Source organism: Phacochoerus africanus, chromosome 13, assembly GCF_016906955.1.
Source record: "Phacochoerus africanus isolate WHEZ1 chromosome 13, ROS_Pafr_v1, whole genome shotgun sequence".
Taxonomy (NCBI): Eukaryota; Metazoa; Chordata; class Mammalia; order Artiodactyla; family Suidae; genus Phacochoerus; species Phacochoerus africanus.
The window spans coordinates 2,823,495-2,850,414 of NC_062556.1; the positions used below are offsets into that span (position 1 = coordinate 2,823,495).

Sequence of the window (26,920 nt, forward strand, 5' to 3'; positions counted from 1 at the left end):
ACAGAAAGCCAACCCCAACAAGGAAGCAGCACCACTGCACCTGTGCCGCTCCTTCCGGCGCTCGCCCACCTCGCCCGTTCCCTCCGGGCCGAGCCACGGGCAGGGATTTCAGGCCAAAGCAGGGACGAGGCTTTTCTTTAAAGCATCCTACTGCACCCATGTGCGGCAGTCAGCTAGAAGTTTTTTCTTACTCCCTTTAAAGAATACACCGGGGTCCAGCGTCTAACCCCCTAGTGTAAGACCCCTCGACGTTTTCCCTCACACTTAACTAGGAGGCAGCCGAAGGGACCAAATCACAGAAACACTGAGAAGCAGGGGTGGGGTAAGGCGCTGGATCATGGGCAGTCTCGCTTTTGCAAACAGTTAAAAGTATTTTTCAAAAATTTCTTCACACCCTGAAACCTCCCACGCCCCAAATTAGCAAAAGGAACATTATTAGACACCCCGACGATCACCTCCTGGGTTAGGACAGTTCATGTACTAGAAGCAAAAGCCAGGACCACACACATCAGACCCACGTCCCCTAAAGGAGAGCCCACGCTCGAGTCCGACTATTTTCTCCTTCACACCAAAGGCTGTGCCATAACCAAACCCAGCTTCTCTGCTTTACTGTGTCCACACCGAGAACTGCACTCAGGACCCCAGATGGGACCAATGAACTTACACACACACACACACACACACACACACACACACACACACACACACACACACTTACACCCGATGAGAAGCAGCGGAGAGCTAGCGCTGTGAGCCGCAAGGAGAGAGACTGGCAAGCGACAGCAAAGACAGATGTGCAACTCACAGTTTGCACACGTACCCAGGTGAAGGCTTTCCAGACTCCAAAATCTTGATATTTCCCCTCTAGCTACCATTCTTCTGCTGGAAAACCAGCCGGGGTCAGAGCAGGACTGGGGTGTGGGTGAGCATCTCGGAGAATCACCCAGGCTCTGGCCGTGGAAGTGCAGGAATTGCTCATTCACTGCAGACGCCTCCGCACTGGGGCCAGCGCCTGCTCACCGCGCCAGTGGCTGAGTTCCAGCTCCAGATGGGGGACAGGACAGGACAGGAAACCAACCCACAGGCAGGCCAGACCGCTACCCAGCAAACCCAGGCACCGCTGCAGCCTATCAGGTGCACCAGAGCCTTGGATGAGGGTGGGAGCAGCTGGGCGCCTGCTGCTTTTCGTCACCATCCCAAAGGCAGAGAGAGCTCGCAAGAAGGACTCTGTTTCACGGGGAAGAAGCAGGGGTCACCAAGTTCAAAGACGGAGCTGGGATTTCCTGCCATGGCACGACAAAAATCTCAGTTATGATGTTACATTATGCCAGCTGTAAATCTGCGAACTCACTTTCAAAGCAGTGTTTCCTTTAAAAAATATGCATGGAGATATGTGTGCCTTCTACTCTGTGAGAAGCGTCTGACTTTGACTCTACAGAGCATCTGTCCTCTGTAAGGAAGAAGGCTGTTTTGTGTTTTTATTTCATTTGAATGATTTTTTTCCCCATTATAGCTAGTTTACAGTGTTTTGTGTTTTTGTAAGAGGCTTACTCTCTTTGATGACAAGGGGTTATTGATTTTCTCTCTACTCTGTTTTTTGTGCAGTGAATCTGCAAGGAGCAAGTCATACTGTGAAAGAACGGTAATTAGCAAACGACACGCTTCCGCCAGTTTCCCCACGACAGGAAGACGAGCGAGGAGGTCATGCATGCAGGAGGGACCATGGGGTCCGGGCCCCCGGGAGAGGGTGACCTGAGCCGGCGAGGCAGTGGGCTCCTTGTCATCACTCCACCAGCTCCGACCTCCAGGGACCAGTGTCTGGTCTGTCCCGGGGGACAACCGGGCCCCAGCAACCCTCTCAGGGTTCCTGGGAACATTTCACCAAGTACAGACGGTGCCGGCACTTTCCTGCGGGTTCACAAACAGGGCCAACCACGCTGCAGCCGCTCTGAGAGACGGAGGACTGTCACAGAGGCCCGGTGTCCACACAAATCTCAGCGTCAGCTCGACGGGCAAAGCAGCAGAGTCAGCCCCGCGCCGGCCCTGTGCGCTATCGGAGGCGGTGCTTATCTTTATCGGTGGCTTTTTCTACCGACATGGTGCGTCCCACCCTTAAATCCAGCCGAGGCAACACACACACACACGCCCCAGTCACAGTCACAAAACCAGATGAGCGTTGACTCTGTCCCTTGCAAGTCTTTTTCAAACATGACTTAAAAGAGGAGTTCCCTTCGCGGCTCAGCGGTTAACAAACCCGACTAGGATCCATGAGGACGTGGGATCGATCCCTGGCCTCGCTCAGTGGGTTAAGGAGCCAGCATTGCCATGAGCTGTGGGGTAGGTGGCAGACATGGCTCAGATCCCACATGGCTGTGGCTGTGGTGGAGGCCGGCAGCTGTGGCTCTGCTTCGACCCCTAGCCTGGGAATCTCCATATGCTGCGGGTGTGGCCCTAAAAGAGGGAGAAAAAAAAAAAAGATTTAAAGGAGTCAAAACTCTTAATAGATGGTTTATCCAATAGGGGCGTATCCACCCAATACAGACAGAACTTCATTAACGGATGAACTCAAGACCCCGGGCAGCCGTCTCTCAGAGCAGACTGCTCTCTCCGAGGCAGGGTTTCCTACTCGAAGCGGAATGCTACTCGCCCAAGACGGTGCCCCCCAAACGTCTGAAAACCCCTGAGCACTACATCTACCTCCTGGAAACCGAAAGGATACACCAGCAACCACGGGCTCCAGCCCGCATAAGGACAACGCCATCAGGTATTTAACACAGAATTTCCCGTAAGGCCGCAGAACCCTCTTCTCAAAACCGCAAAGGGTGTGGTCCAGGGAGCAGCAGCAGCGGGCGACCTGGGAGCTGGGGTGACGTGCATCAGAGGCTGAGGTGAACCAGACCCAGGGATCTGGGGCCTGGGGCCTGGGCTCTAGAAGCTCCCCGCTCGGGGCAGCATCCTGCATGCTGGTGTGTTTTGTTTTATTTATTCATTCACTTCAGAAATGCAAGAGGGGACCTGGCTTTACTTCCAATGAAGACGTGAAACGCTGAATACTGAGACACAGCAGCGAGATGGGGGAATGAATTCTGATGAGCATCCTTTCCAACAGAGCTTAAAATCCAGCGGGAGGCAAAACAAATCCAGTGTTTCCATTGTCTTCATTTTTTTCTTTTGGTGAAAATCACCATTTCTCAGAGAAGAAGCTGTCTCGGCCACGGTTCCTGGCGCCGCTCTACCTGGGCCCTCGGCTTATTCCCCTTCTCCTGGAGCAGCCCCTACACAGGGCGGCTTCTGGTTCCCAAGGCCTTCGTCTAAATCCAGAGTCGGGGTCAGGGCACAAGACAAAGGTCTTTAGGATTTTAGGATCTTAAGCCAAAGGCATCCACTAAGTAAACTGACTTTGCTGCACACACACTCCCAACAAAAATAAAGATAAAGAGAAGGGAAAAAGTAAACAGACAAACACTGCATCGAAATGAAGCATCTTCTCAAAGGAAACTGACCCAACAAGCTTTCTAAGATATTTCTGGAGGAAGCTGCACAGAAGCCTTGACTTCTAGCCTCGAAAATTTTTTCAGTGATTAGAGCCTCCGCTTATCAGATCAGCAAGAACACTGCCACAGAAGCAAACTATTAAATACAGGACGGATAAACAGCGAGGCCCCACTGCCTGGCACAGGGAACTAGATCAGTGTCCTGGGATAGACCATGACGGGAAAGACCAGGAAACAGGACACACCCGTGTGTCTGAGTGGTTCTGCTGCACAGCAGAAATGAGCACGACGGCGTTCAACCGACTCTACTCCAACAAGATACGTTAAAAAATGCTGTAACAAAACCCGCAAGCGCAGTGTAAGGAAGTCTTACTCTCCTCCACGGACCCCCCCGCCCCAAACACACCATCCGTCCGCTTGAGGAGACGTCTCTACACCGTCCGGTCCTGGAGCACCAGCCGCACGGGAAGGATGAAGCGATTACGTCCCGTGGGAAAGCGGACAAACGCAGGTTATATGCAGACCTTATATATAGTATATATTTGCATATATTACGTGTTTATGTATAAATATTAAAATCAAATATTCAGAAACCAGAGAGGATCCAACAACTGCTGGAAAGACATGGGACGTCAGCAATCATTTTTATTCTACAGACGAAGGAATGAAGGGTGACTTTCAGCAAATCACCCTCATTTCTTTGGCCCTAAGGCCCATCTGTGTGCGTCTTTCCTCACGGACGTCTGGAAAGCAGGCTGCTGAGGTGGTGAGTCGGGATCTCAGACGCAAGCCAGGGCTGCTCCCTTTACCCCCAGGACGGCTCAGGAGACGACTAGGCAGTCGGGGGGTGGTTAAGGTTCCACTTGGCTCCCGATTTCTGGTATCTATCTTGGGGGGGGGGGGGCAACCCCGGCACGTGCAAGTCCCCAGGCCAGGGATGGAACCGGAGCCCCAGCAGCCACACCACCAGCTCCTAACTCGCTGGGCCACCAGGACACTCGTCTGGCATCGACTGGAGCACAACCCGGGACTGACTTTCTCGCACCTCCCGACCCTGGGCGGGAAGACGCCCAGCCCCAGTTTCCCTCTGCTGTTGCTGCGGTGCCCTGCACGGGATAGAGACGTCCCTGACCCGGGAGAGGCCTGGGGGCTTCACCTGCCCTCCAGGCTTCAGGATGGGCCGGGGCGGGAGGCTCGGGTCCAGCACCATGGCCGCTTTCAGGAAAAGAGCTCAGGGCTGGGTTCACGTCGGAACCGAGGAAGGCCCGGCCCAAGCCCCACGTGAGCAACGACCCCCAGAATCCAGGGCAGCACAGCGAGGGTGCTGTGTACACCACGCTGCGCCCCCCACCCCCCGACCACTGTGGATACGGGGCTGCTGTTCTTAAAGCCAGGAAGGGGTTTTCTTACCAGGAACTAGTCAATTATATCGGCCATTGGTTATTCGGACCAACGCCCAGGGCATCCGCATAAATGATGGACCAGAGGGACCCTTCATTACAGACAAACCTTACTGCTAATCCACAGGCCACGGTCACGCGGTTTTCCAGAGAAACATAAGCAGAAGACACAGACATGCAACCTAACACAGAAACATTTTCTAGCACATTCTGAGGTGCCCCTGGGCCTGCTTGAGTCTGTTGCCTGCGTGGGGACGGCCAAGGCACACTGGGTTCGGGTTTTTCTGAACCACCCTTCTGCAGCCAGCCTCCTGACCACATAGGGGGAGGTGCTGGCACTTAGACACACAGGAAACGGAGTGAGGTTACAGGCCCCGCCCCTACTGGGGACAGGATGAGGGGGCCTCTGGACACACCCCAAAGCAGTTGCTCTTCCAGCCCCTCACCCCACCCCCCAAACCCCTCCATACCAGACATGGGCCTGGGCTCTGATGACCATCACTCTTAGATGAGTTCAGAAACAGACGCAAACCTGCCCTTGCAAAGATAAGGTGCCAGGAGCTCCCTGGTGGCCTAGGGGTTAGGCGTGTATGCGTTCACCCCTGTGGCCCGGGTCCAGTCCCGGCTCTGGGAACTGAGTCCCCCCACCAAGCCGCTGCATGACATGGTCGAGAAAACAACCTCAACAACAACAAGACAAGGTACCGACTCAGCGTTCAGACAGGCCTTCCCTGTCCCTGTAAACACCAGGCGGGTTCTTGCCCCTCAAGGCCCGGGCAGGCTGCACCTCTTTCCTGTGTTTATCTGTTTGTCCTTGGATCCTCTGAACCGCGAGCACCTCAGAGGTAACGTGGGCAAAACAGAAAACGGACGAATCTTCTTTTTTCTAATAAAAGGTGATTATTTCGGCATGGCCTTAAAAACTGGCACAAGGCATTCTTCTGGCACACACATGAAATAACTGTGTGTTTGTGGTGGAAAAGCCCCAGCCTCTGGGATCAGCGAGTGGAGTGGGAGCCATGCAGCTTTTGGGTCTGTCTGATCTGGCCTGACCTCCGGCTCCACCGTCTACGACTTGGATCTGGCTGAGCCGAGCCAGGAAACAGCATGTTTTTAAGCCCCGGATTCTTCACCCGCGAGACCAGAAACATGCATGGACGCTGGGCCCGGGCGGCTGTTTGCCAGGGGGCTGGCGCTCTCACTCTCTGGCCCCTGACTTTTACCACGCTTTCTTTTCCTTTTTATTTTTATTTTTTTAGGGTTACACCCGAAGCATACGGAGGTTCCCAGGCTAGGGGTCCAATCGGAGCAGCAGCAGCAGCGGCCGGCCTACACCACAGCCACACCAACACCAGATCTGAGCCACGTCTGCCATCTATACTGCAGCTGCAACCTACACTGAGCGGGGCCAGGGATCGAACCCACATCCTCATGGATACTAATTGGGTTTGCTTCCCTTGAGCCACAACAAGACGTCCCCTTTCTTTCCCTTTCAAGACAATGCTGTATTTTATTGAAGTGTGGTTGATTTACAAGCTGTGTTAGTTTCAGGGGTACAGCACAGTGATTCGTATATACATGTGCAGATATACATGAAGTTAGTATATGCATTCTTTTTTTTTTTTTTTATCTTTTTAGGGCCGCACCCGATGCATACGGAGGTTCCTAGGGTAGGTGCCAAACAGGAGTTGCAGCTGCCGGCCTACGCCACAGCCACAGCAACAAGGGATCCTTAACCCCCCGAGTGAGGCCAGGGATTGAACCTGAGTTCTCATGGATCCCACCGAGTTGGATTCGTTTCCACTGAGCCACGACAGAAACTCAGTATATGTCTTCTTTTTATTTTCTTTTCCATTATGGTTGATTATGGGACATGGGAGACAGTTCCCTGCTCTTTTCCTTTTAAAATCCACTTTCTGAGGCTTGGCATCCGGCACACAGTCACTTTAAGACCTTCCATGTTTTAACTCTTGCCGTTTAGAAGGACTGGAACAAACCCCAGTTTGAGAAGTGAGAATTGTTTTAAATGTGAGCCGTTTCAAGAGTTTGCTGCAAAAATGTTTAAACACTTCGTGGTGTTTTTCTGAGACAGGAACTAGAACACGACGTTTCTTAAAAAAAAAAAAAAAAAACCAACAAAACCTTGATTCTGGGCCACGATAAGGGTGCGAGCAGCTGCTGGGGCTCACACATCTCGCCAGACTTGCAGCCTGCGGTGGAAGGCCCCGTGTCCTCACCGGCAGGGCCTGTTCCTGCAGGCGGGACCCTCCCCGGTTCCTGAACGGGTCTAACCGTGGAGTCCACACGTGCTCAGCAGGGAGCGGTGTCGGCACAGGCAGGGTCAGGAGGCAGGAAGAGCCTAGTCCGGAGACAGGGGCACAGCATCACCTTGGTCCACAAATGAATACAACCAGCGCCCGTGTTGCTGGCAGGAGAGCTGGGCGGGGGATGAGCAGAGAGTCAGACGGGCTAGGCGTCTGACCTTGACCTTCCGGGCTCGACCTCACCCACCTTCGATCTGCTGTCTGACGGGGTGTTTTCTCTTGGATGCATCCTTAAAAGAAAACTTTTGAAAAGCAGGAAGAGCTCATTCCTTCCAACAGTAAGAGGTCAGACAAGATAAGAAGCTTTCCTGGGGTGGCTAAAAGAATCTCAAGGCACCACACACCCCTCAACACTGACTCCTCTTGTCTTTCCTTCTCCCCCTTCAGCGAAAAATTCATAGGCATCCCTGGGTAATTAATACTCTGACAAATCCTTTTTTTTTTTTTTTCCTATTTTAGGGCCGCACCCGCAGCATGTGGAGGTTCCCAGGCTAGGGGTTGAATCAGAGCTACAACTGCCCACCTACACCACAGCCACAGCAACACCAGATCTGAGCCTTGTCTGCCACCTACACCACAGCTCACCGCAACGCCGGATCCTTAACCCACTGAGCAAGGCCAGGGATCAAACCCGCAACTTCATGGTTCCTAGTTGGATTCAGTTCTGCTGAGCCACAACGAGAACTCCTGAAAAATCTTTAACGAAGCCTGAAACTTTGGGCCAAGAGATTCACCTGAAAACCTGAGTCGAGGCACTTTGTTTTTTCCTAACGACCTTTTGCGTTGGTTTCACCCATATTTGGATAATCCTTCAACGGATCTTTGTTCCACGGAGACCCTGGGGCCTCACCCATTAGATTAAGTGACTTGTCTCAGGGTAAAGTGCTGGTTAGTGCTGTGGAGTCGGTGACTGAGAACTCTGGCCAAGAACACAGCTCACTCACTACCCAGCACCACCCTCATCCTGGAATAATTAATGCTTCTCTTTAGCTCTTTGTAATAACGACGGCTAATAGGCACGGCACGCAGGTCACCCTAAAACATCTGGGCGGCGGATGACAGGAATAATTCCTATTACAGATGAGGACACTAAGACTTAATTCAGTAACTGGCCGAGGTCACATGGCTACTTAATAGAAGACTGGGACTCAACTCTTTTTTTTTTCTTTTTTTGTCTTTTTGCTATTTTTTTGGACCACTTCCGTGGCATATGGAGGTTCCCAGGCTAGGGGTCTAATCGGAGCTGTAGCCTCTGGCCTACGCCACAGCCACAGCAACTTGGGATCCGAGCAGCGTCTGCGACCTACACCACAGCTCACAGCAACGCCGGATCCTTAACCCACTGAGCAGGGGCAGGGATCGAACCCGCAACCTCATGGTTCCTAGTCGGATTCGTTACCGCTACGCCACGACGGGAACTCCTCAACTCTTTTTTGACGCAAAGGCCTGTTACGAACAAAATTAACTTTCATAACAATCATTAGAACAACCCCAAGTAACGAATAATCAAAAACTGAGATAAAGGGAAAAAACCCCTTTTCTCTGTTTTGACCGAGTGAAAAATAAATCTAAAGTGTCTCCATAAATTTAAGAAATTCTGAGTGCCCATCGTGGCTCAGTGGAAACGAATCTGACTAGCATCTGTGAGGATGTGGGTGCGACCCCTGGCCTCGCGCAGTGGGTTCAGGATCTGGCTGTGAGCTGTGGTGTAGGTCACAGACGGATCTGGCTGTGAGCTGTGGTGTAGGTCACAGACGTGTCTCGGATCCTGCATTCCTGTGGCTGTGGTGTAGGCCGGCAGCTACAGCTCTGATTCAACCCTGGGGGCCTCCCCGTGGTGTGGGCCCCCTGCCAAAAAAGATAAATAAATACATTGACGAAGTTTATCGCAAGGTTTTTCCAAAAATATGCCTCCGTAATTTCTTCCAATTTACTTAATTGAAAACAAATCAGAGTTGAACTGGCATAAACCCTTATGGCTAAATTGCTCCCACTTCTTCACTGTTGGATCATATCATAATTCTGAATCAAGGAACGGGACTTCCCGACGCATACTTTTAAAGTTTTTGGCAGCGCCTGCAGCATGCGGAAGTTCCCAAGACAGGGACTGAACCCACTGCAGGGACAACGCTGGATCCTTAGCCCGCTGAGCCACCAGGGAACGCCTGATGTATACTTAACGTAGCTATTTCCTTTAAAAATACTTAGTAAAAATAAACACCGCCATACTCATATTAATGAGCTTTCGGCTGCTGTAATATTCAGCCAGCATAGCTTTTTAATACGGTAGCAAAACAAATAGGTTTTAATTAGCCCTAGCATTTATGGGAAAATTCCATCTATAATATCAGAAAACCGCACAGATAAACAAAACAGATAAAATACCTCCACACTCCCACATAAGGTGTGGGTGCCCCGTGACCTGGCGGACACCCTCCTGGCGTCCTGGCTCTGCCCTCGCACTGAGCTGAAAGTGATTTTCTAAACCGCCAAGCGTCTCATCACTGAAGCCACCGCCACTGTTCAGAGCACCCGACCTGACCCTGGGCAGGTGACCTCGTGACCGGCCCTCCCTGGAGCCCGGCATCCTCTGACAGCCGGGGCACCGCTCACCTGTCTGGTCCTTCCTTTGTTCTCCTCCTTGTGGATGCCTTGGCCTTCACGGGCCCCCACAGGGGACCCCCTTCTGACTCCACTCGCACCCTGGATGATACGCTCCCAGCACCCTTGAGAACAGCCAGCCGCCAGCTGACGACCCCCAAGCTCCACTCTGCTCTCCCACCTGCATCTCCAACCCCCTTGGGTGCTCTTTGCTCATGCTCCCCATCGCCCGGCACCAGGGTGTCCGCCCCCCAAACACCTGGACGGCTGCTCCACGTCCAAGTCTTGGAGAAGCATCCTGTCCCGAGTTCAGGGCTCTGACCCCTGTCTACGTACGTCCCTTCCTGCCTCTGGGCAGGTCTATCCAACCAGTGACGTGGCCACCAAGCAAACATGACCGTCTCACTCCACTTAACACCCCTCTGCGGCTCCTGGTGGCCCCAGAATAAACCTGGTCCCTTCGCAGGAGGCCCCGAACAGACCGGCTCCTTCCGATCCCCAGTCTAGACCTGCCTCTCAACACTGTCCCACCCCGGCCCATCCCGCTACCACCGTGGGGGCCACAGCACGGCCCTCCCACCACGTGCAGTCAGAAACCTGAGAGTTCCCGCTGTGGGGCAGTGCGTTAAGGATCTGTAGCTGAGGCTCAGATTTGATGCCTGCCCTGGAAACTCCCTATGCCGAGGGTGTGGCCAAAAACAAAAACAAAAACAGCGTGACACACACTTCCCGCCCAAAGCACTTCAACACAGAAAGGTGGGGCTGACTCACCTCTGTGACCACACAGGACCAGAGGTCACCCTAGGTGATCACGGGACTGGAATTCTGCGTGTCACACCCAGGATGTGGCAACTGTGCTCACCAGTGCTGGCTTCTATTTTCTTTTCTTCTCTGGCCTTACACGCAGCATATGGAAGTTCCAGGGCCAGGGACTGGATCCGAGCTGGAGCTGTGGGCTATGTCACAGCTGCAGCAGTGCTGGGCCCTTAACCCACTGTGCCACAGTGGGAACTCCCTGGCTTCTTTAAAGCAATGACAGTACAGACGCATGTTTCCAGGTTTTATGCCTTTCTGTTCTTTCCGACTGAAAATAACTTTTTAGCAATTCACCTTTACTGAATCTCTTCAAAGTCTTTACTTTTCAGACTCATATTTACTTTTCATTTGTTTACAGGGCCAGACGAGTTCCATGATTACAGTAATAACTACAGCTGCCCCCAAGCGAGTTCCCTGCCCTCACAGGCTCTGGCCGCAGCCAGGACACCTCTTTCCGGCAGGCGAGGTGGCAGTGGCGGGGGGTGGGAAACTTGTACGCAGGTTCCTCCAGCTTGCTCTCCTTCTCCGGCCGCAGCCCCAGCCTGGAACACCCCCTTCCCTGATAACACCTGTCCCCTGACGCCCGTTCACCCTTCGGGTCTCAGCTCTGAGGTCGATTTCTAGGGCAAGGCCCGGATCTGACCTGCCTGCGCTCCGTGCCCACTCGCCTCCTCTGCTGTCGCAGTGGTTTTCCAGGCTGGATGCCATCCCGGAGCCCAGATTCTGTGGGACCAGTGCCAGGCTTCTCCTGACCAGCCAGCCTCCACACTGCCCGCCACTTAAGACAGGGCACACGTACCTAACACAAAGCACACACAGGGGTCACACGCATCCATGCTATAGCACCAGGGCGGGTTAAAAGCTCAGCTCACAAAGGTTTCAGGAGTTCCCGGGTGGCTCGCAGAAATGAACCCAACTAGTAGCCATGAGGATGTGGGTTTGATCCCTGGCCTCGCTCAGCGAGTTAAGGATCCAGCACTGCCATGAGCTGTGGTGCAGGTTACAGATGCGGCTCGGATCCTGCGTTGCTGTGGCTGTGGTGGAGGCCGGTGGCTGCAGCGCCAATCTGACCACCAGCCTGGGATCCAACAGATGCTGCACACGGAGCCATAAAGAGCAAAAAGAGAAACAAAGAAACAAAAAAAGAGACGTTTCAGAGCACCCCAGATGTCGGGAGATACCAGTTTGATTGGCCCTGATGGCGTGTCCTACGTCACTTCTCTGTAATCTCAGGCTTATCAACGTCGGGGTACCTACCTTTGGGTAAACTTGCTTTTACCCCAATACCAGCTCCTAAGTGGGGAAAAGTCAACACACACACACACACACACACACACACAGGAGGAAGTATCCCCGCTGTCTTAGAGACACATTGTGGCAGAAAGTCGCATCCAAGGACCTACAGGGATGGCCCCCCGGCGACAGCCCAGTCCTCCTTTCAAACAGTGGGACACTCGGCCTGCTCCTTTCTTCTCTACACCAGCTGACCTCAGAGCTGCGCGGGGCATCCACCAGGCCAAGCCCGACCGGCCGAGGGGCGGGGGGGGGGGGCGGGGGCGGCGGTTGGGGGAAGCGCGAGGGCAGCCCCCCTCCCGAGGCCCCTGTCGCAGGGCCTGCAGGACACCACCGCGTGCGGCCCCGCCCCTCTCTCAGGACACCACGTGCAGGACAACCCCCGCCCTCCTCCGTGCAGGACCCCACGTTCAGCGCCAAGTGCCAGACCCCGGGCCCTCCAGTGCCCGGGACTCGCGGATAGGGGGCGCTGTGGTGGGGATTCGCGAGGAGTCCCCAGACTCAGCTGCGCCCCCACTGCAAGGACCCGGGCCTGGCCAAGGCTCCAGGGCGCGCGGGGCGGAGGGCGGCACCTGCGCGGTCTCGGGGGGGCTATGTGAGGCATGGAGGGTGTGACGGCCAGTGGCCCCCCCACCCCCGCGCCAAGGAAGTGGCCTGGGCTCAGGATGAGCCAAGGACGACGGCCGGGTTCTCTGTGGACTGGGACAGAGGAGGGGCGGCCACCCGCGGGGGAGATACCGGCCGCGCCCTTTCAGACTCGGATGTGCTTCTAAGACGGGCGTCAGGGTTTGGGGCAAAAGGAGGGACGCAGCACGTGCTGGATTTTCTACCACTAAGGTCTTTATTCTGGAGATTTCTCTGAGGGAGGTCATTCCCCAGCCCTAGGTCTCCGAGCTCCCTGGGCGGCGCTGATCAATTGCACAGCCCTCATATTTTTCTCTTCCTTTCTTACCCAGAGCAGAAGGGGAATTTTTAACAGTTCAGAGCAGGTGTTCACAATAGCTCCCCCCATTTCCTTCCCCCGCCCCCGGCTCCTCGCCAGCTCGGATGGGCTTCATACCATGAAGCAAGCACTTTGTACTGTCCTTTGCAGAGCAAGATGTTTCTACGTATTATGTCTTTACAGACGGGCTTTTTGGGTTGTTTCCTAACGAAAAATGTACACAGGTGGTTATGCTTTAGAGTTTTACAACCCCATCATAAACAGTTTCAGTTATGACATCATGCTGCAGACGGAGTCTAGCCCAGGCACTGAACTTGACAAAGGCGCTTCCAAGTGCCAGGGTGGCTCCCGGTGGAATTCTGTGATTCCAGCACCACCCCGGTGCAGTTAGGCGTTATAAGCCCAGCTCCACGTAACCTTCCCTTCAAGACACGTGGCCTGTGAGGATGACACAAGGGCCCTAAACAAAGAAAAACCAGCACATTCTGGAAAAGAGCAAAGCCCAGTGCAGCCCGAGTTTTGAGAAGGAGATGCTCCCTTTCCCCCTAAGAGGTTTAGGTCTTCCTTTCCTAAGAAAAGTTAAATTGCTAATGTTCAGATTTCCACATTTTGAGAAAATGTTAGTTGTGGGCAGTTCTTTTTTTTTTTTTTTCTTTGTTTCTTTCTTTTTTTTCTAGGGCTGCACCCATAGCACATGGAGGTTCCCAGGCCAGGGATGGAATTGGAGCTACAGCTGCCAGCCTACACCACAGCCACAGTAACACGGGATCTGAGCTGTGTCTATGAGTTGTGGGCACTTCTTGATTTGGAGATTGTGAGAGCAAGTGACCAGGGAAAGGAGACACACTTTTCATCATTTTTCAGAGCTTTTGCTTTTGTTATAGGAAACTATGAACAAACATGAGCAGAGAAATTATATCACGAACCTACAATGATCAGGAGTTTATCAGTTTCGCCCAACTTGTTCCCAACAACTTTCTAGATATTTTGTTTATTTATGTTTTTATTTAATTTATTTATTTTCTTTCTTTTTTATGGCCTCTCCACAGCATCTGGAGTTCCCGGGGCAGGGATCAGATCCGAGTCGCAGTTGGAACCTCCATCCCAGGGGTGGCAACGCAGGATCCTTAACCCACTGTGCTGGGCTGGGGACTGAACCTTCGTCCCTGTGCTGCAAACATGCTGCCGATCCTGTTGTGCTACAGGGGGGACGCCTACGTATTTTAGAGTAGGAGGCTCAGCGGGTGTCACAGCTGTAGCTCAGGTTTGATCCCTGGCCTGGGAACTTTTGCATGCTAAGGGCTCAGCCAAAAAAAAAAAAAAAAAAAAAGAAAAGAAAAGCAAATCTCACATATACCATTTCCTGCCACAAATATTTAGTATGGACCCATAACAAATAAGGACTTAAAAATAACTACCCTAACATTAACAGAATCCCAGTGAACAAACAAACAATAATTCCTTCTCTGACTACTCAGTCCTGTGCAACTGCCCCCCTTGTCTCGAAATGACCTTTGCATAGCTGGTAGGTCAGTCTCAGAATCCGGACACGGCACACACCACATTTACCCGACACAACTGAGCTCAAACCAAACCTGTCCATGAGCGCGGCAGGTACCAGAGCTTTTGTATTCAATGCACGTGTGGAGGCGGGGTCCCAGCAGCACCTTTGATGGACAGGGGGACCCGGCACCACCCACTTGTAGGGCGGCTGGGCAGCCAGCTCTTGGCAGACAGAGAAGGGTGCACAGTCTGGGAGACGGAGATGCTGCAGCTGGTCTGGCAGGCCCTTTCCTCCCCTGGGCTTATCCCCCAGAGCAGATGACGGAAGTGGCAGCAGGGCTTTTTTTTAATTATCATTATTATTTTCATTTTTGGGCCACACCCATGGCGTATGGAAGTTCCCAGGCTAGGGGTTGAATTGGAGCCGTAGCCACCAGCATACACCACAGCCACAGCAACGTCGGATCCTTAACCCACTGAGCTTGACTGGGGATCGAACCCGCATCCTCATGGATGCTAGTCAGGTTTGTTTCTGCTGAGCCACAGTGGGAACTCTGGCAGCGGGTCTTATAAGCAGCGTCCAGCTCATCTCCCTGGGCAAAGGAGCCTCTGGGAGAGGCCACGGTTGCAAGGAGTCCAGAACCCCTCGGCGGCGGGGGGGACGTCTGCGTGGGACATGTGGGGTTGGTTTCTGTGCCAGCCAGCAGGGCCACTGTGGTCACGGGCTGGTCGGACCCACGTGATTTCCAGCTGTGCTGAAGTTATGACACAGGGTCCCCAGGGACAAAACCGACTCCACAAAGGTGCTGCCTGATGCCAGTAGCAGGAAATCTCCAAATGTGGCGAGTGGAAGGTGCGCGCGACCGGGACAGAGAATCTCAGGGCTCACTTCGCCCCCAGGTCTACATTGTTCCAGACTCAGGGCCTCCTTTCGAGGCAGAGGCCAGTGACCCTGGCGTGGGGGTCCCACGACTGTACTCTTCCTTCTAGACATTCCCCCCCCCCCGCAGGAAGGGAGGTCCCCCCAGCAGTAAATCTAAGCCATGCTCTTTCTGGAACTTCTGCCTGAGCTGTGGCCCCAGCAGGGAGCGGGCCTGTGTGGGTTCCTGGCTGGACAGAAGGCCTGGCCGAGTGGGAGGCGCTTAGAAGGGACAGAACGGGGGTTGGGGGGTGACTGCTTGGGGAAGGGGTCTGACTGGATATCGGAGCAGACCCAGAGCCTGGGGAGATCACCTCTCCCACGGGACTGCTCTTGCCAAAGAGGCTGCTTAACAACCGTCTGCACATCAAGCCCGACACGGCAAAGGTCCGTCTCTGTTCCCGGCCGTCTGGATGCCCACTCAGTGGGTTCACAACCGCAAGTGGCCATGGTGGCAGAAATGGATGCCAAGCCAGGGCTAAACCGCGGGCTGTCCCCTCCACACAGTTAATGACATGGTTCCTTGAAGGAACCAGACGCCTACTTGTGGGAAGCTGATTACAACAGGCCCTTTTCATAACGGAGGGTGGAGGATCTGTCCTTACCAGAAACCACACTTGTTCTAGATTTGGGTTTGTTTTCCTAACGCTCAGACCCCTGCCGGAACCCCGCCCCGCACCCCTGGAGAGAGGAGGGCCAGGGGCCAGTGAGCACCCGTGTCACTAGCTTCAGCTCGTTTATGCCATCCAGAAGCAGGGCACCCGGGCAGGTGACAATGGGGACATGAAGTGGTGGAGGCAGCGGGGGGGGCAGGTCTGGAGGTGGCCATGCTGACCTAGGGGGGCAGGTGCACCAACCCGGCAACCATACCAACGTGGCAACCACAGGTGGTGTTCAACACGGGGGCAGCGGGGTTTACGATCACTTCATCTCATATTTGCAAAATACTTACTTTCCACCAGTAATACTGCTGTCAAAACTGAATCTTTCCCCCGCAAGAGGGAAGTCCTTCCACAGGAGTCCACAGCCCTGCACCGCTGAAAAAGGTGCCAGGCGGGCATCATGGGCTCCCTCCTCGTGGCTGGGAGATGTGCCCAGAGGAAGACAGGCTGTCCCTTGTGGTGCCCGCCCCCATCACGTCTCGCCTGGATCACCTTCCAGGCAGCCGCCCTCCTCCGTCCTCTCCCCCAGGTCCGTCCTCTCTAAAGCCCAGCTCAGAGCCAGTTGCTCCCCAGCTGCCAGGGGCTCCTTCTGGACCCGGATGCCCACTGGATCCAGCCTCTCTGCCACCTCCAGGTGGCACTGTCCTCTCCCACCTTCTGGACCCGGATGCCCACTGGATCCGGCCTCTCTGCCACCTCTAGGTGGCACTGTCCTCTCCCACCTTGAGCCCCGAGCTGGTCCCCCTGGCCTCTCGCTGAGCCTGACATGCCCAGCTCTGCCTGACCACGGGCACCTGATGCTCGCTCCCCGGATCTACGCCCCTGCTCACTCCCTTCCAATGTCACCTCCTTGCAGACACGCGGTCCCCTCTGCCACCCCTGTCCTCCCCCACATCGGCCCCCCTCCATCTTCTCCAGAGCAGCCCTTAGTGCTAAGATAAGCCTACTTCTCTGCCGACAGAACCCCTTTAAGCGCCGGGACCTAAGCCTTTGGATGCTCTGGCTCTGTCTTATCCCAGATGATGAAAGCAGAGCCTGGCTCAGAGCTCTGCCTCCACACGGCGCCTTCTGCAGATGAACTGATTTCTGCAGAGACCGCGGGACTCGGAGCAGCAGGACCACTGCCAGCTCAGAGCCTGGAGCGCAGCCCGCAGCACCTCAGCCGCAGAGACCAGGTGCGGGTGGGCGCTTGGGGATGGGACGAACAGCGTCACAGGCCCTCTGGGCACCTCGGCCCTGGCATCACATGCGGACGTACATGTACTAGTCACGCGGTTCCTGGCTCCTCCTACCCCCTTCCGCCAAGATGGGGTGCGCTGCTCACTCTCACTTCTCGGCGTAAATACTGATGAGGCACTGCAGCGGGAGCCAGAAAGGATGCAGTGACCTCGGGCGTGGAAAGAATCACAGCGATTGGTCAGCCTCTGGGCTGCTTCCCTCCAGCGAAGGGGTGAGAGGGTGTGCATTAAACATAGTAAGTGCATCATATCACCATCCCGGGCCAGGGATCGAACCTGCACCATAGCAGGAACAACGCCAACTCCCCAACCACGAGGCCACCAGGGAACTCTGAGAACAACGTTCCTTTATGCATACCCCCCACCTGCTTTATCTTTCAGGTGCCACCGCCCTGTCATCCCCGTGCCTAAGCCGACTGTATGTGACATACGGGCGTGTCGTGCTCACGGCTGTTGCCTGGCACACGGGTCGCCCTCCACAGACACGGCATGAATGAATGAATGAGGGGCCTGTCAGGATCCAGTTCCACTTCTGATACCACTTGGACTTCCTCTGGGGAACAAGCTCCCCTCATCGGGGTCACACGGAAGACGAGCAGTCCCTCTCTGTCCCTGTCCCTGTCTGAGTCCCCCACGTGGTGGACGTGTCACCTGAGCTGGAGAGCTGAACCTCCATCCTGGGACTCTGACGCCTGAGTCACCGAGTGAAGGGCGGACGGATCACGCCTTCCTTGGGTCCTTCCATGTGGCTCCTGGACTCTGGGGAGCGACCATGACTGCCCCCCGCCTCCTGGCCGAGTTCCCGGCCAGCCCATAGATGCTGGGAACACCCGACACACTTTCCAGACAGCCTCTTTTTGTCAAACTATGCAGAGCTGGGTTTGGTTGCTTCTCAGTTCTTTCAGGCTCCAAAGAATGCTAACATCAAAATAAAGCAAAGCGCCTTTAGAGAAGGCGCGGAAACGAGCTCTCTGAGGCCGGGTTGCAGGAGAAAAAGAGCCTGTATCCTCAGGACTCAAACCAGACTCTTTGTACTTGTGCATCTTCTTGTTAAACCCCTGAGCACGTGTGTACACGTGGTGTAGGCTGCAGTCATGGTGTGCTATGGGTAGAACAGTGCCCCCCCCCCACCAAAGATGCTAACGCTGGGGACCTGAGGCCACAGGACCCAGGAGAGAGGCCGGCAGAGGCTCCCCTCAGGCCTCGGAGGAGCCCACCCCGCTCCAAGCCTCCAGAGTTAACTTGTGGTACTTTGCTAGAGCAGCCTGAGCAAACTCAGACAACAAAGTGTGATTTTATTTCCGTTTTCCCCCTCACTTTATCACCCGAGGGGTCATTCTTCACCGGGTTTTCCTGATGCTGTGAACTGTTTGGAAGCAGTCACCGCGTATCACTGGGCGCCCAATTCTGCTGTAATTCCATTGCTTTGACCTTGTCCCTTCCCAGAGAAGGCTGGGAAGCACACGTGTGCACAGAGAGTTTCTCTCCTTCTGAACAACTTTCTCAAATGCACTGGCAGGCGCGGGTGACTGGGTCACAGAAGGAACTGCTGTACAGAGGGTGTCAGTGCATTTGTCACCGCAGGTCCACAGGGGAGCAGGTGTGGGCACCGAAGAAGCTGCCACATGAAAGGGGAGGAAGGAGATTCCGGGCAAAGGGAGCAGAGTGGGGGTGGGGGCAGGTGGCAGGGGACACCAGCAGGGGACAGAAGCTGTGGGCGGCAGACGGGCTGCAAACTCGTGGAAGGCACTGAGATTTGATTCCAGCGAGATGCGGAAAGTAACAGGAGCTGAGCCGTGTGGACAGAAGGCTGGCTTGGGGGTGGAGGTGGGGGCAGGGGCTCTGGGACAAGGCCACCCCTCCCCGCCCCCCTTGGCCAAAGGACCACAAAGTAGAGATGCTAGAAAACCCCTCAGCCTCCAGCTGCCTCCCAGTCTCTCTCTCCTCTTCACGTGCCTGGATGCCTCCTGAGCCAGACACCAGGCCGCACGACGAGGAGGCACCTTTGCTTTACTGTGTGACTCCCCGAGCACACGCCGATGTGCGCGGCCCTCCCAGGACACGCTGCCTGGGTCCCATCCCTCGGGGACCTTCTCCATCCTGTCTTTGGAGCCTTCCCCCACCTTCCTCCTTCGCCCTCTGTGGTCCCCCCCAACTCCCTCCCCCCGAAATTGAAGTGACAACCAGTGCCTCCTTCAAGCCTCTAGAAACAACACTCTAAATTCCGCCCCTTCTTGGGGCTCCGGTCACCACCGTCAGTCACAGGGAGGTTGTGCCCACCAGCCAGCAAGCCGCAGTGCTGCCCGCAGCCCAGGCCCCCGCAGCCCCTCCATCACCGGCCTCACCGCACGGCGCCCCTTTCAAAGCTGAGATGGTAGAGCGGCAACCAGAGCACGAAGCGTTCTCTCTCTGGAGGGAGCACAGTCTGGGGGAGCCTGGGAGTGAAAATTCTATTTGGCGATTTGAGCCCCTTTCTGCCATTTTCGGGGGGCAGGGGGTGCCTACTTGCCCCCGGGGCTTTCTGATCTGTCATAAGAGCATCGCCCCAGCATGGGGCCGAGACCAGACATGTTCACCAGCAGCTGGGTATGTGCCATCCTGTTCCTGCCGGTGCCCATGGGCACTGCCCAGTCTGCAGATGTGGGGAAGAGGTCCATTCTTGGGACCTAAAACTCATTCCACGAATTCAAGTCAGCAAGTATTTTCTGGGAATGAAACGAGCAGACCCAGTGGGGCTCCTGGGCACAAGCCATTCTGTGTCCCCTGTGTCTCGTTTGGAGGGAACAGGCTCCATGCAGCCTCCTGGACCTTCCCTGAGTCCCAAAGGGCAGGTCCAAACAGGTGCTGGTCAGGGAAGGAAGGGAGGGAATGCAGAGACCAGGGAAGGGCTGTCAAGAAGTAGTGCAGCCTGGGGGGCAGGTCCTGGTCCCCCCCCAGAGGATACACACAGCAGTAACTCTGAGCTCCTGTGCAGGACCGAACCCCCGCGGGTGGGAGACGTTAACCACAGAAGCCTTCCCCGTTCCAGAGACAAGGTCACAGCTTGATAACCTTGAACCACACACGCTCCGCAGGAGACCCCCTGAGGCCAGATTCAAGGAACACAGGCCCCGCACACACCCTGATCCTTCTCAGCACCGCACCCACGAACCACGGCTATAAACCCCTCACCACATCCTTCTGACCCTCCAGGGCGGGACACAGGGTTTGGAGGCCTGAGCCCGCTGCCGTGTCCCCCTTGGCCTGGCAGAGCGATTAAGCGACTCTCTTCTCTTTCACCCCGAACCCTGTCTCTGAGGTTCAACTCGGCCTCAGGGTTCAGAGGCTGGATTTTGGCAACAGTAAAAGCACCAGGAGAGCATATGAACTGCTCCATCAAACTCTTCTGTGGGGGCAAGACTGTCCGGGTGGGTCTCAAACACCCACAAAGGGCTTTAAAAGGGTTCAGGGGAACCCCCCCCCACCATTCCTGGTCAGATCTCCAGGCAGGCAGTTGGTTCGTGGTCTCAAGGTCAGTGTCACGGTGATGGCTCAGAGCCCGCAGGATGCCCTCCCCGGACAGGGACTACCCAGCTCACCAGGCAGAAGCAGCTCCGACAAGTCTTCCCCCGCCCCCACCGGGCCCAGGGCAGGCAGACAGGGCGCCCTTGACCCGGCCCAGTTGATGGAAACTCACGAGCGGAGAGCCGCACCCCTGTATCCCTCACAGGGCGCCCCGAGACTCACTGTTGGATGCTCTCATGTGCCGCCGGCGTCCCACGCGGTCCAGCCCGATGGGGGTGCTCTGGGAGAAGACGCAGGGCCGCAGCCGGGCAGACACCGCCTTGTAGGGCGGCACCTGGTGGGCTGGCGGGGGCGGCCGGGCCGCGGGCTGCGGAGGAAAGGAGGGTGGTGAGACGGGGCCAGGAAGTGGCACCTCCCAGGGAGCTCAGCATCCTCACCTCGAAGCCCCTCCCAGACGTGGGCCGGTTTCCCCAGACGACGCCCAGGCCGGGCTGCCCCAGCTCCAGGGCGATTTGATTCTAGCAGATGCCCCGCTACCTGCTCCTCGCAGCATCACGTTTCAGCTCCCCGGTAGGGACACCCAGGAAAGGCTGGAGAAGCAGGTGTAAGAGGAGCAGAGGCTGGAGCAGTGAGGAGACAGGAGGCAGAGCCCTGCCAGGGCTCCCCTACAGCCCCCGCAGGCGGGGACAGGCAGCTGTGGATCAACAGGAGGGTGGAGCTTTGTCTCGGAAATGGTTTTCCTCCAATTGAGAATCCTCTATGTGCTTTCATAAAAATGGTGGCACATTCCTTTCCAGGATGGGGTACCCCAGGATTCTGAATCGCCTTCCCTGTGCTCTACAGGAGGGCCTGGCTGTATAGACTAGTTTTATAAGCCCTTTTGATTTTCCATGTGAATCGGGCCTCAGCCACAGCGAAGGCCAGGTCGGTTCATGCTTTCTGTAGGTTTTTCTAGCATTCTCTACCCAGATCCCCCCATGCGCAAACAGCACAGAAGATGAGCTTCTTCCACTCGTACCGGATGCTCTGACCTGAAAAGGTTCCAAGTGTGTTAGATCTTCCCTAGACTGTGTTTCAAGTTAAAACAGAGGGCAGCTGGCTTTCGTTCAGAATGACTCCCTAGCGTGGGGGGCATCTTAACACAACAAAAAGTTTGAGGTATTCTTCGATCGAATTGGTCTCTTAAGAGTTCAGTTCACAGGTGGGGGGCAGGAGGGGTAGACTGGGGGTTTGGGATGGAAACGCTCTGTAGTTAGGCTGCACAGCTATAAATGGAATAAAATTCACGGAATGACTTAAAAAATTTTAAAAAGGAGTTCGATGCAACTTAATTCCATGAAACAAGAAGTTTTTTTGGTTTTTTCTATAAACAAGCATTGTGCTGGCTTAAAGGGAGACTACAAACATAAAATGCAATGCCAATAGAGAATGTATGGGTTATTTATGGTATCAGCTAACAAGTTTTTTAAAAAATGAAACTGCCACTCATGTTCTGTAAACCCTTGACCATGACTGGGGTAGGAGGTTCATCGAGATTTTATTTTAATATAAAATCCTTCTGGGCCTATGTTGAAATGTTTTGTGTCTTCAAAGGGCTCTCTGGGTATCTGATAAACACTCGTTGAATTGCTAGAACATACTAAGGGAATAATATTCGGATTTTAGTCTATTGTCAAAGCAGTGACAAAGCTGCTCATGCAGAGTAAGAAAATGGTAAAAATACACATTATTTTCTTATCTCCTAAAAAATCCATTTATTTTCTTCTTTACGTTTTAAGGATAAGCGGCACCTTCTCTTCCCAGATTTCTTCTTTCAGGAAACTCACCAACTCACTGTCCCCAGATGACTTAGAACAAAGTGCACACCCGTTTCGCGATCCCAGAAAGACAGAAGGTTAGTAAGAGACATCCCAGTGTCAGGGGGTCAGTTCTAATTCATGCACATTTTCAGAGTCAGGAAGAAAGGCAGGTGAGCAGACGCCAGCATCCTCGAGGTGGAGAGGAGGAAGGAAGCGTGTCTGTTAAGAGTCTGCAGCCGGAGGAGAGAGGCCGGGAGGCTGGAGGGCAGGGGGCTTGGTGGCGGCAAAGCCCGGGCTTACTTGGGGCAGAAGGGTCTCCGCGTCCTCTGTCTGGCTGCTTCCGTAGAAGCCCACCCCGCCGATCACGGAAATGGGGCGGCGTCTCGGGCCCCCTCGGGGGCCGCCGCCCGCAGGGGTCTGGTCCGCAGGGTCGGTGGAGGCCCAGCTGGGCTGCTGGACTCCATCCTCTGTGTCCTCTCTCTGGGGGTCTGTGGCGATGGAGTCCTCGGGAATGGACACACTTCGGCTGACCAACTGGCCGTAGTCGGAGAGCGGCCGGGGCCTGGCCCTCGTCCCGGAACCCCACCTCCTCCTGGTCATCCTCTGAGCCTCCGTCCTCTCTTCCTCGGGGGGCGAGGCCGGCCTCCAGGACTCCTCAGGCACAACCTTTCCAAAGGCGAACACGTTACAAGGACATCCGGGAAGGCCCGCCTTCCTGCCCCCTCCCCAGCCCCCTCGAGGTGTCTGTGCGCTGGAAAGACGCGTGGATGAGAACCAGCAAATCCGCCTTGAACTGGAGGCTCAGTTAAAACCCGAATTTCCCCTTGTCCCGGGGAAGGCGCTTCGAGGGAGGGGCACAAAGCATGGCGTCGAGGCAGCGGGGAAAATAAAATAAAATAAATAAATAAAACTCTAATTTCAGTATAGACGTCTGGTCTATACTGAGCCCTGGTAAAAGGTATAAAGAAAATCAGCACCGTGGTGAGTTAATAGAAATAACTTCTAATGGCATGAGGTGTCCCCAGATACACATAACACTAAAGGCAGCCCTTGGGAGAGACAGCCCTCAGGCTGCACCTGCCTGCCGGAGGCATCTTCTGTCTGGGACAGAGGTGCCTGAACTGCAGTACGTCTGGGCTGCTCAGCTTGACCCTCGGGGGCATAAGTGGTGCCCAGGCTTCCCAGGACTAGATCAGTTACTAACCAGCCCTAAGTAACCTTTCTGGATCTCAGACCCCAGACCAGCCAGTCCCACAGGTAGAGTCTACAATCCGGAATTCCGCACTATTTTCTCATGTTTCAAGTCATTTTTTCAGAGGCAATGAATGCAAGGTCCCTGGGGAAGAAAAACCCCAAAGCATGACGCCCTCTGCTAAAGTGTGGCAGGGCGTCAACTGGCTCTGTAACCCAGGTACTGAAGGTCTGAGCACTGGCTTCTGCCACTGTCCCCTTCTGGGTCCTGGGAGTGTAACCGAGCAGGGCCCTGTGGGGCTCCTGGGACACAAACCTTTCTGTGTCCTCCGTGGCTTGTTTTTAGGGAATAGGCCTCAGCCTCCGTGATCTTCCCGGAGTTTCCAAAGGGCAGTTGCTCTTCAGGGAAGGGAGGGGACGCAGAGACCAGGGAGGAGCCGTGCAGCCCTGGGGCAGGTCCTGGTTCCTCCTCAAGGAACATACACAACAGTATCTTTGAGCCTTTCTGCAGAACTAAAACCCCCAACAAAGGGAAGCACTACTTGATGAAGCATCTTCATTCTGGGAAGAAGGCGGACCACCAGAACCAGTCCTGGGGCCACAAAACACCAGCTTCGAAAGACAATGCCAACTGGCCTCTCCCCGGATCCTCGTCTACAGCCCTGATCCTGATTCTACTCCCCAAACTATAAAACCACCTCCTGACCCCTTCCAAGGCGGGCAGAGTCTCTAAGGCATTCGCCTGCTGTGGCCCCCTTTGCCCGGCAAAGCAGTAAAGTTACCTTTTTCTCCTTTACCCCAAACTCTGTCTCTGTGTTTCCATTTGGCACCAGCAGACAGAGGCCGGATTTTGGCAACAGAAGTGGGGCGTCAGAGCACCCGCAGCCACTGTGCTTAGAAGGCCGAACCATCCCAGGCTTCAGCTGACCTGAAGATAAGTCCATCTCAGAAGACCCTCAAGTGTGGGCTCCAGGAGGCTCTGCGGGGGAGGGGGAGCAGAAGTAGCAGGCACAGACCCCCCCCCTCAGCCTGCTGCCTCTGCCCCTCCATCCCCAGACGTTACCTAACAACAAAATGGAAATCAAATGGAGCCAGAATCAAATGGAGCAGGGTCGGCAAGGGCTGCACTAACCAGGCCGGTCCTGTGACTGCAGGACAGGCAGAGTGGCCGCCCTGGCGCAGGTCCCCGCAGCCCTACCCTGATGGCTGCCCAAGGAGGCCCATCTCCCGCTACTGGGGCAGCTGAGCCAGGAGATCTGAGACCTGGGGGGAGTGAGGTGACGGGCCCTGGGACAGGCAGACAGCTAGCAACACAGACAGCCACGGGCCTTGCAATCTCTGTCCCTAAGCCAGATGTCTCCCATACACCAGGTCACCTCTGCTCAAGGGACAGCAGGGTTCAGCCATCACTGCTCCTTTGCTCTCTGCCAGCCTGGACCACTATTTGTCCTTCATATCACCTCTGCAGGGTCCAGGATACAGCCCTGGGGCAAAAACACCAGTATGAGCAGAGGGCATTTAAGACCAGGTTTTTCTAAGAGCTCCCGCTACGGCGCAGTGGGATCAGCGGCATCTCAGGAGCACTGGGACTCGGCTTCGATCCCCGGCGCCGTGGGGTGGGTTGAGGTGCCAGTGTAGCTGTAGCTGTGGCATAGGTTGCACCTGCAGCTCAGATCTGATCCTGGGCCAGGGAACTCCACACGCAGCCAAAAGAGATTTAAAAAAAAAAAAAAAAAAAAAGAGGAGGCTTTTCTAAAAAAGAGGTCAGAGAAGGACTTCCTGACCACTTCTGTGTGTACAAGAGTTCGATACTTCAGCCCATCCACGACATCCTATTTTTTTACTTGCTTCTCTTTGTCATTTTCTGGTTCATGTATCTTTCAGTACTTTGCATATGGGGGAGGGGCAGGTAACGCTGGCTGTCACTCGGAAATAAAACTTCCAACTTGGAGACCGAAGCCAAAACAAAGCACACAAAAAAGAAAAACCACCAGGCTGGTCTTCTGCCAAACAGGCCGAGCTCCGTTGTCGTAACCTCTTCTCTTGGGACAGGATGCGCCTTCTTGCGACCAGGCGCCGAGGGGAGAAGCCACCACCCAACCAGACTCAGGCACCAAACCGTCCGATCCCATCTGTGGTCCTGCAGGCCCTTCATCTTTTCTAAAAGCCCCTTCCCACCTCCCCCTCCTTGGGATGCGCTATAAACCCCCACTGCTAACCACTTCCTGCAGTCAGGGCTTTCCGTCAACTCCCACTTAATCAAATCTGTCTTGTCTCTCATCTGACTTTTGTCCGTTTCATTCCCACACATCCAGAAAAGAACCTAAGAGGGTGGATTAAAATTTTTTCTGTGACACCGTGGGAAAATATGAGAGCAATCAGGGAAAAATGAAACATTTTTGCATTACATACCTATGAACGACAGGTTATTATGGATAGTTCACCTAAATTAACTAAATCAAACGGCACAGACAACCTAAGCACTCCGTGGGAGCAAAACCATTTATATTACCACCTGGTTTACGATAGAAAGGCTCAGAAACACTATGCTGGGAAAACAGAAGTACGACAAATTTACAGGCAAAAAAAAATCATCTGCTCGCAAAATCTACGTGCAGTTGGGTTTTTCGGTTTGTGTTTGCACTTATGCAACCTGTGGCCTGCTTTCCTCATCGATGCAAAAAAAAAAAGAAAATAAAAGAAAAGAAAAGAAAAGAAAAATGAAAAAGAAAAGAAATGGGTTTAGGAAAACCAGCAATTGTCTTAGTTGTTCAGGTACCAAGTTCTGCAAGCAAACGCACTCCAGGAAGTGCTGGGGCGGGTGGAGGAGGAGTGCAGAGGGCGGGAAATCAGAGCTTGACTGAGAGGCAGCCCCCACTCAGGACGGCCCCCCTGGGGGCGTGAAAGGAGAAAGCACGCCTTCTACAGGGAACCGAATGTACCAGGAGTTGCGGAAATTAGTTATCAGAATCATAGTCCATCATCGAAATGTCCATTTTTCTCCTTGCAAAAGTACAGAGAGGGAGGGCAGAACGGGGGGCGGGGGGACCCCCTCAGATTTCAGCTCACATTCAAACAGTGATGCTTTGTCAGAAGACACTGAGATGCCTGGAAAAAACAAATGGGAACTTTGACGCAAATCCCAAAACGGAGTCCTCTTTTCCCAAATGCCATGTGCTTCTGACATGTGACCTGGGTTCACTCAACCTAAAAACACCTGACCAAGCCCCCCC

General features: G+C 54.5%; 1 protein-coding gene across 4 annotated transcripts in view; it reads right to left on the reverse strand.

The window, feature by feature from the left end:
- SPATA13 (spermatogenesis associated 13) overlaps positions 1–26,920 on the reverse strand; it is a 111,483-nt gene that overhangs the window by 21,815 nt on the left and 62,748 nt on the right. Inside the window, exons 3-4 of one of the 4 annotated variants that reach the window (XM_047756414.1) lie at positions 22,797–23,162; positions 20,920–21,064 (exon numbers count right to left, since the gene is read on the reverse strand). In XM_047756414.1, coding sequence (XP_047612370.1) covers positions 20,920–21,064; positions 22,797–23,162 — 511 coding nt within the window. Of the gene's footprint in view, positions 1–805; positions 2,257–2,697; positions 3,855–20,919; positions 21,065–22,796; positions 23,163–26,920 lie in introns of those variants that run through there. The other 3 variants (XM_047756416.1, XM_047756418.1, XM_047756417.1) reach the window with 3 other exon arrangements.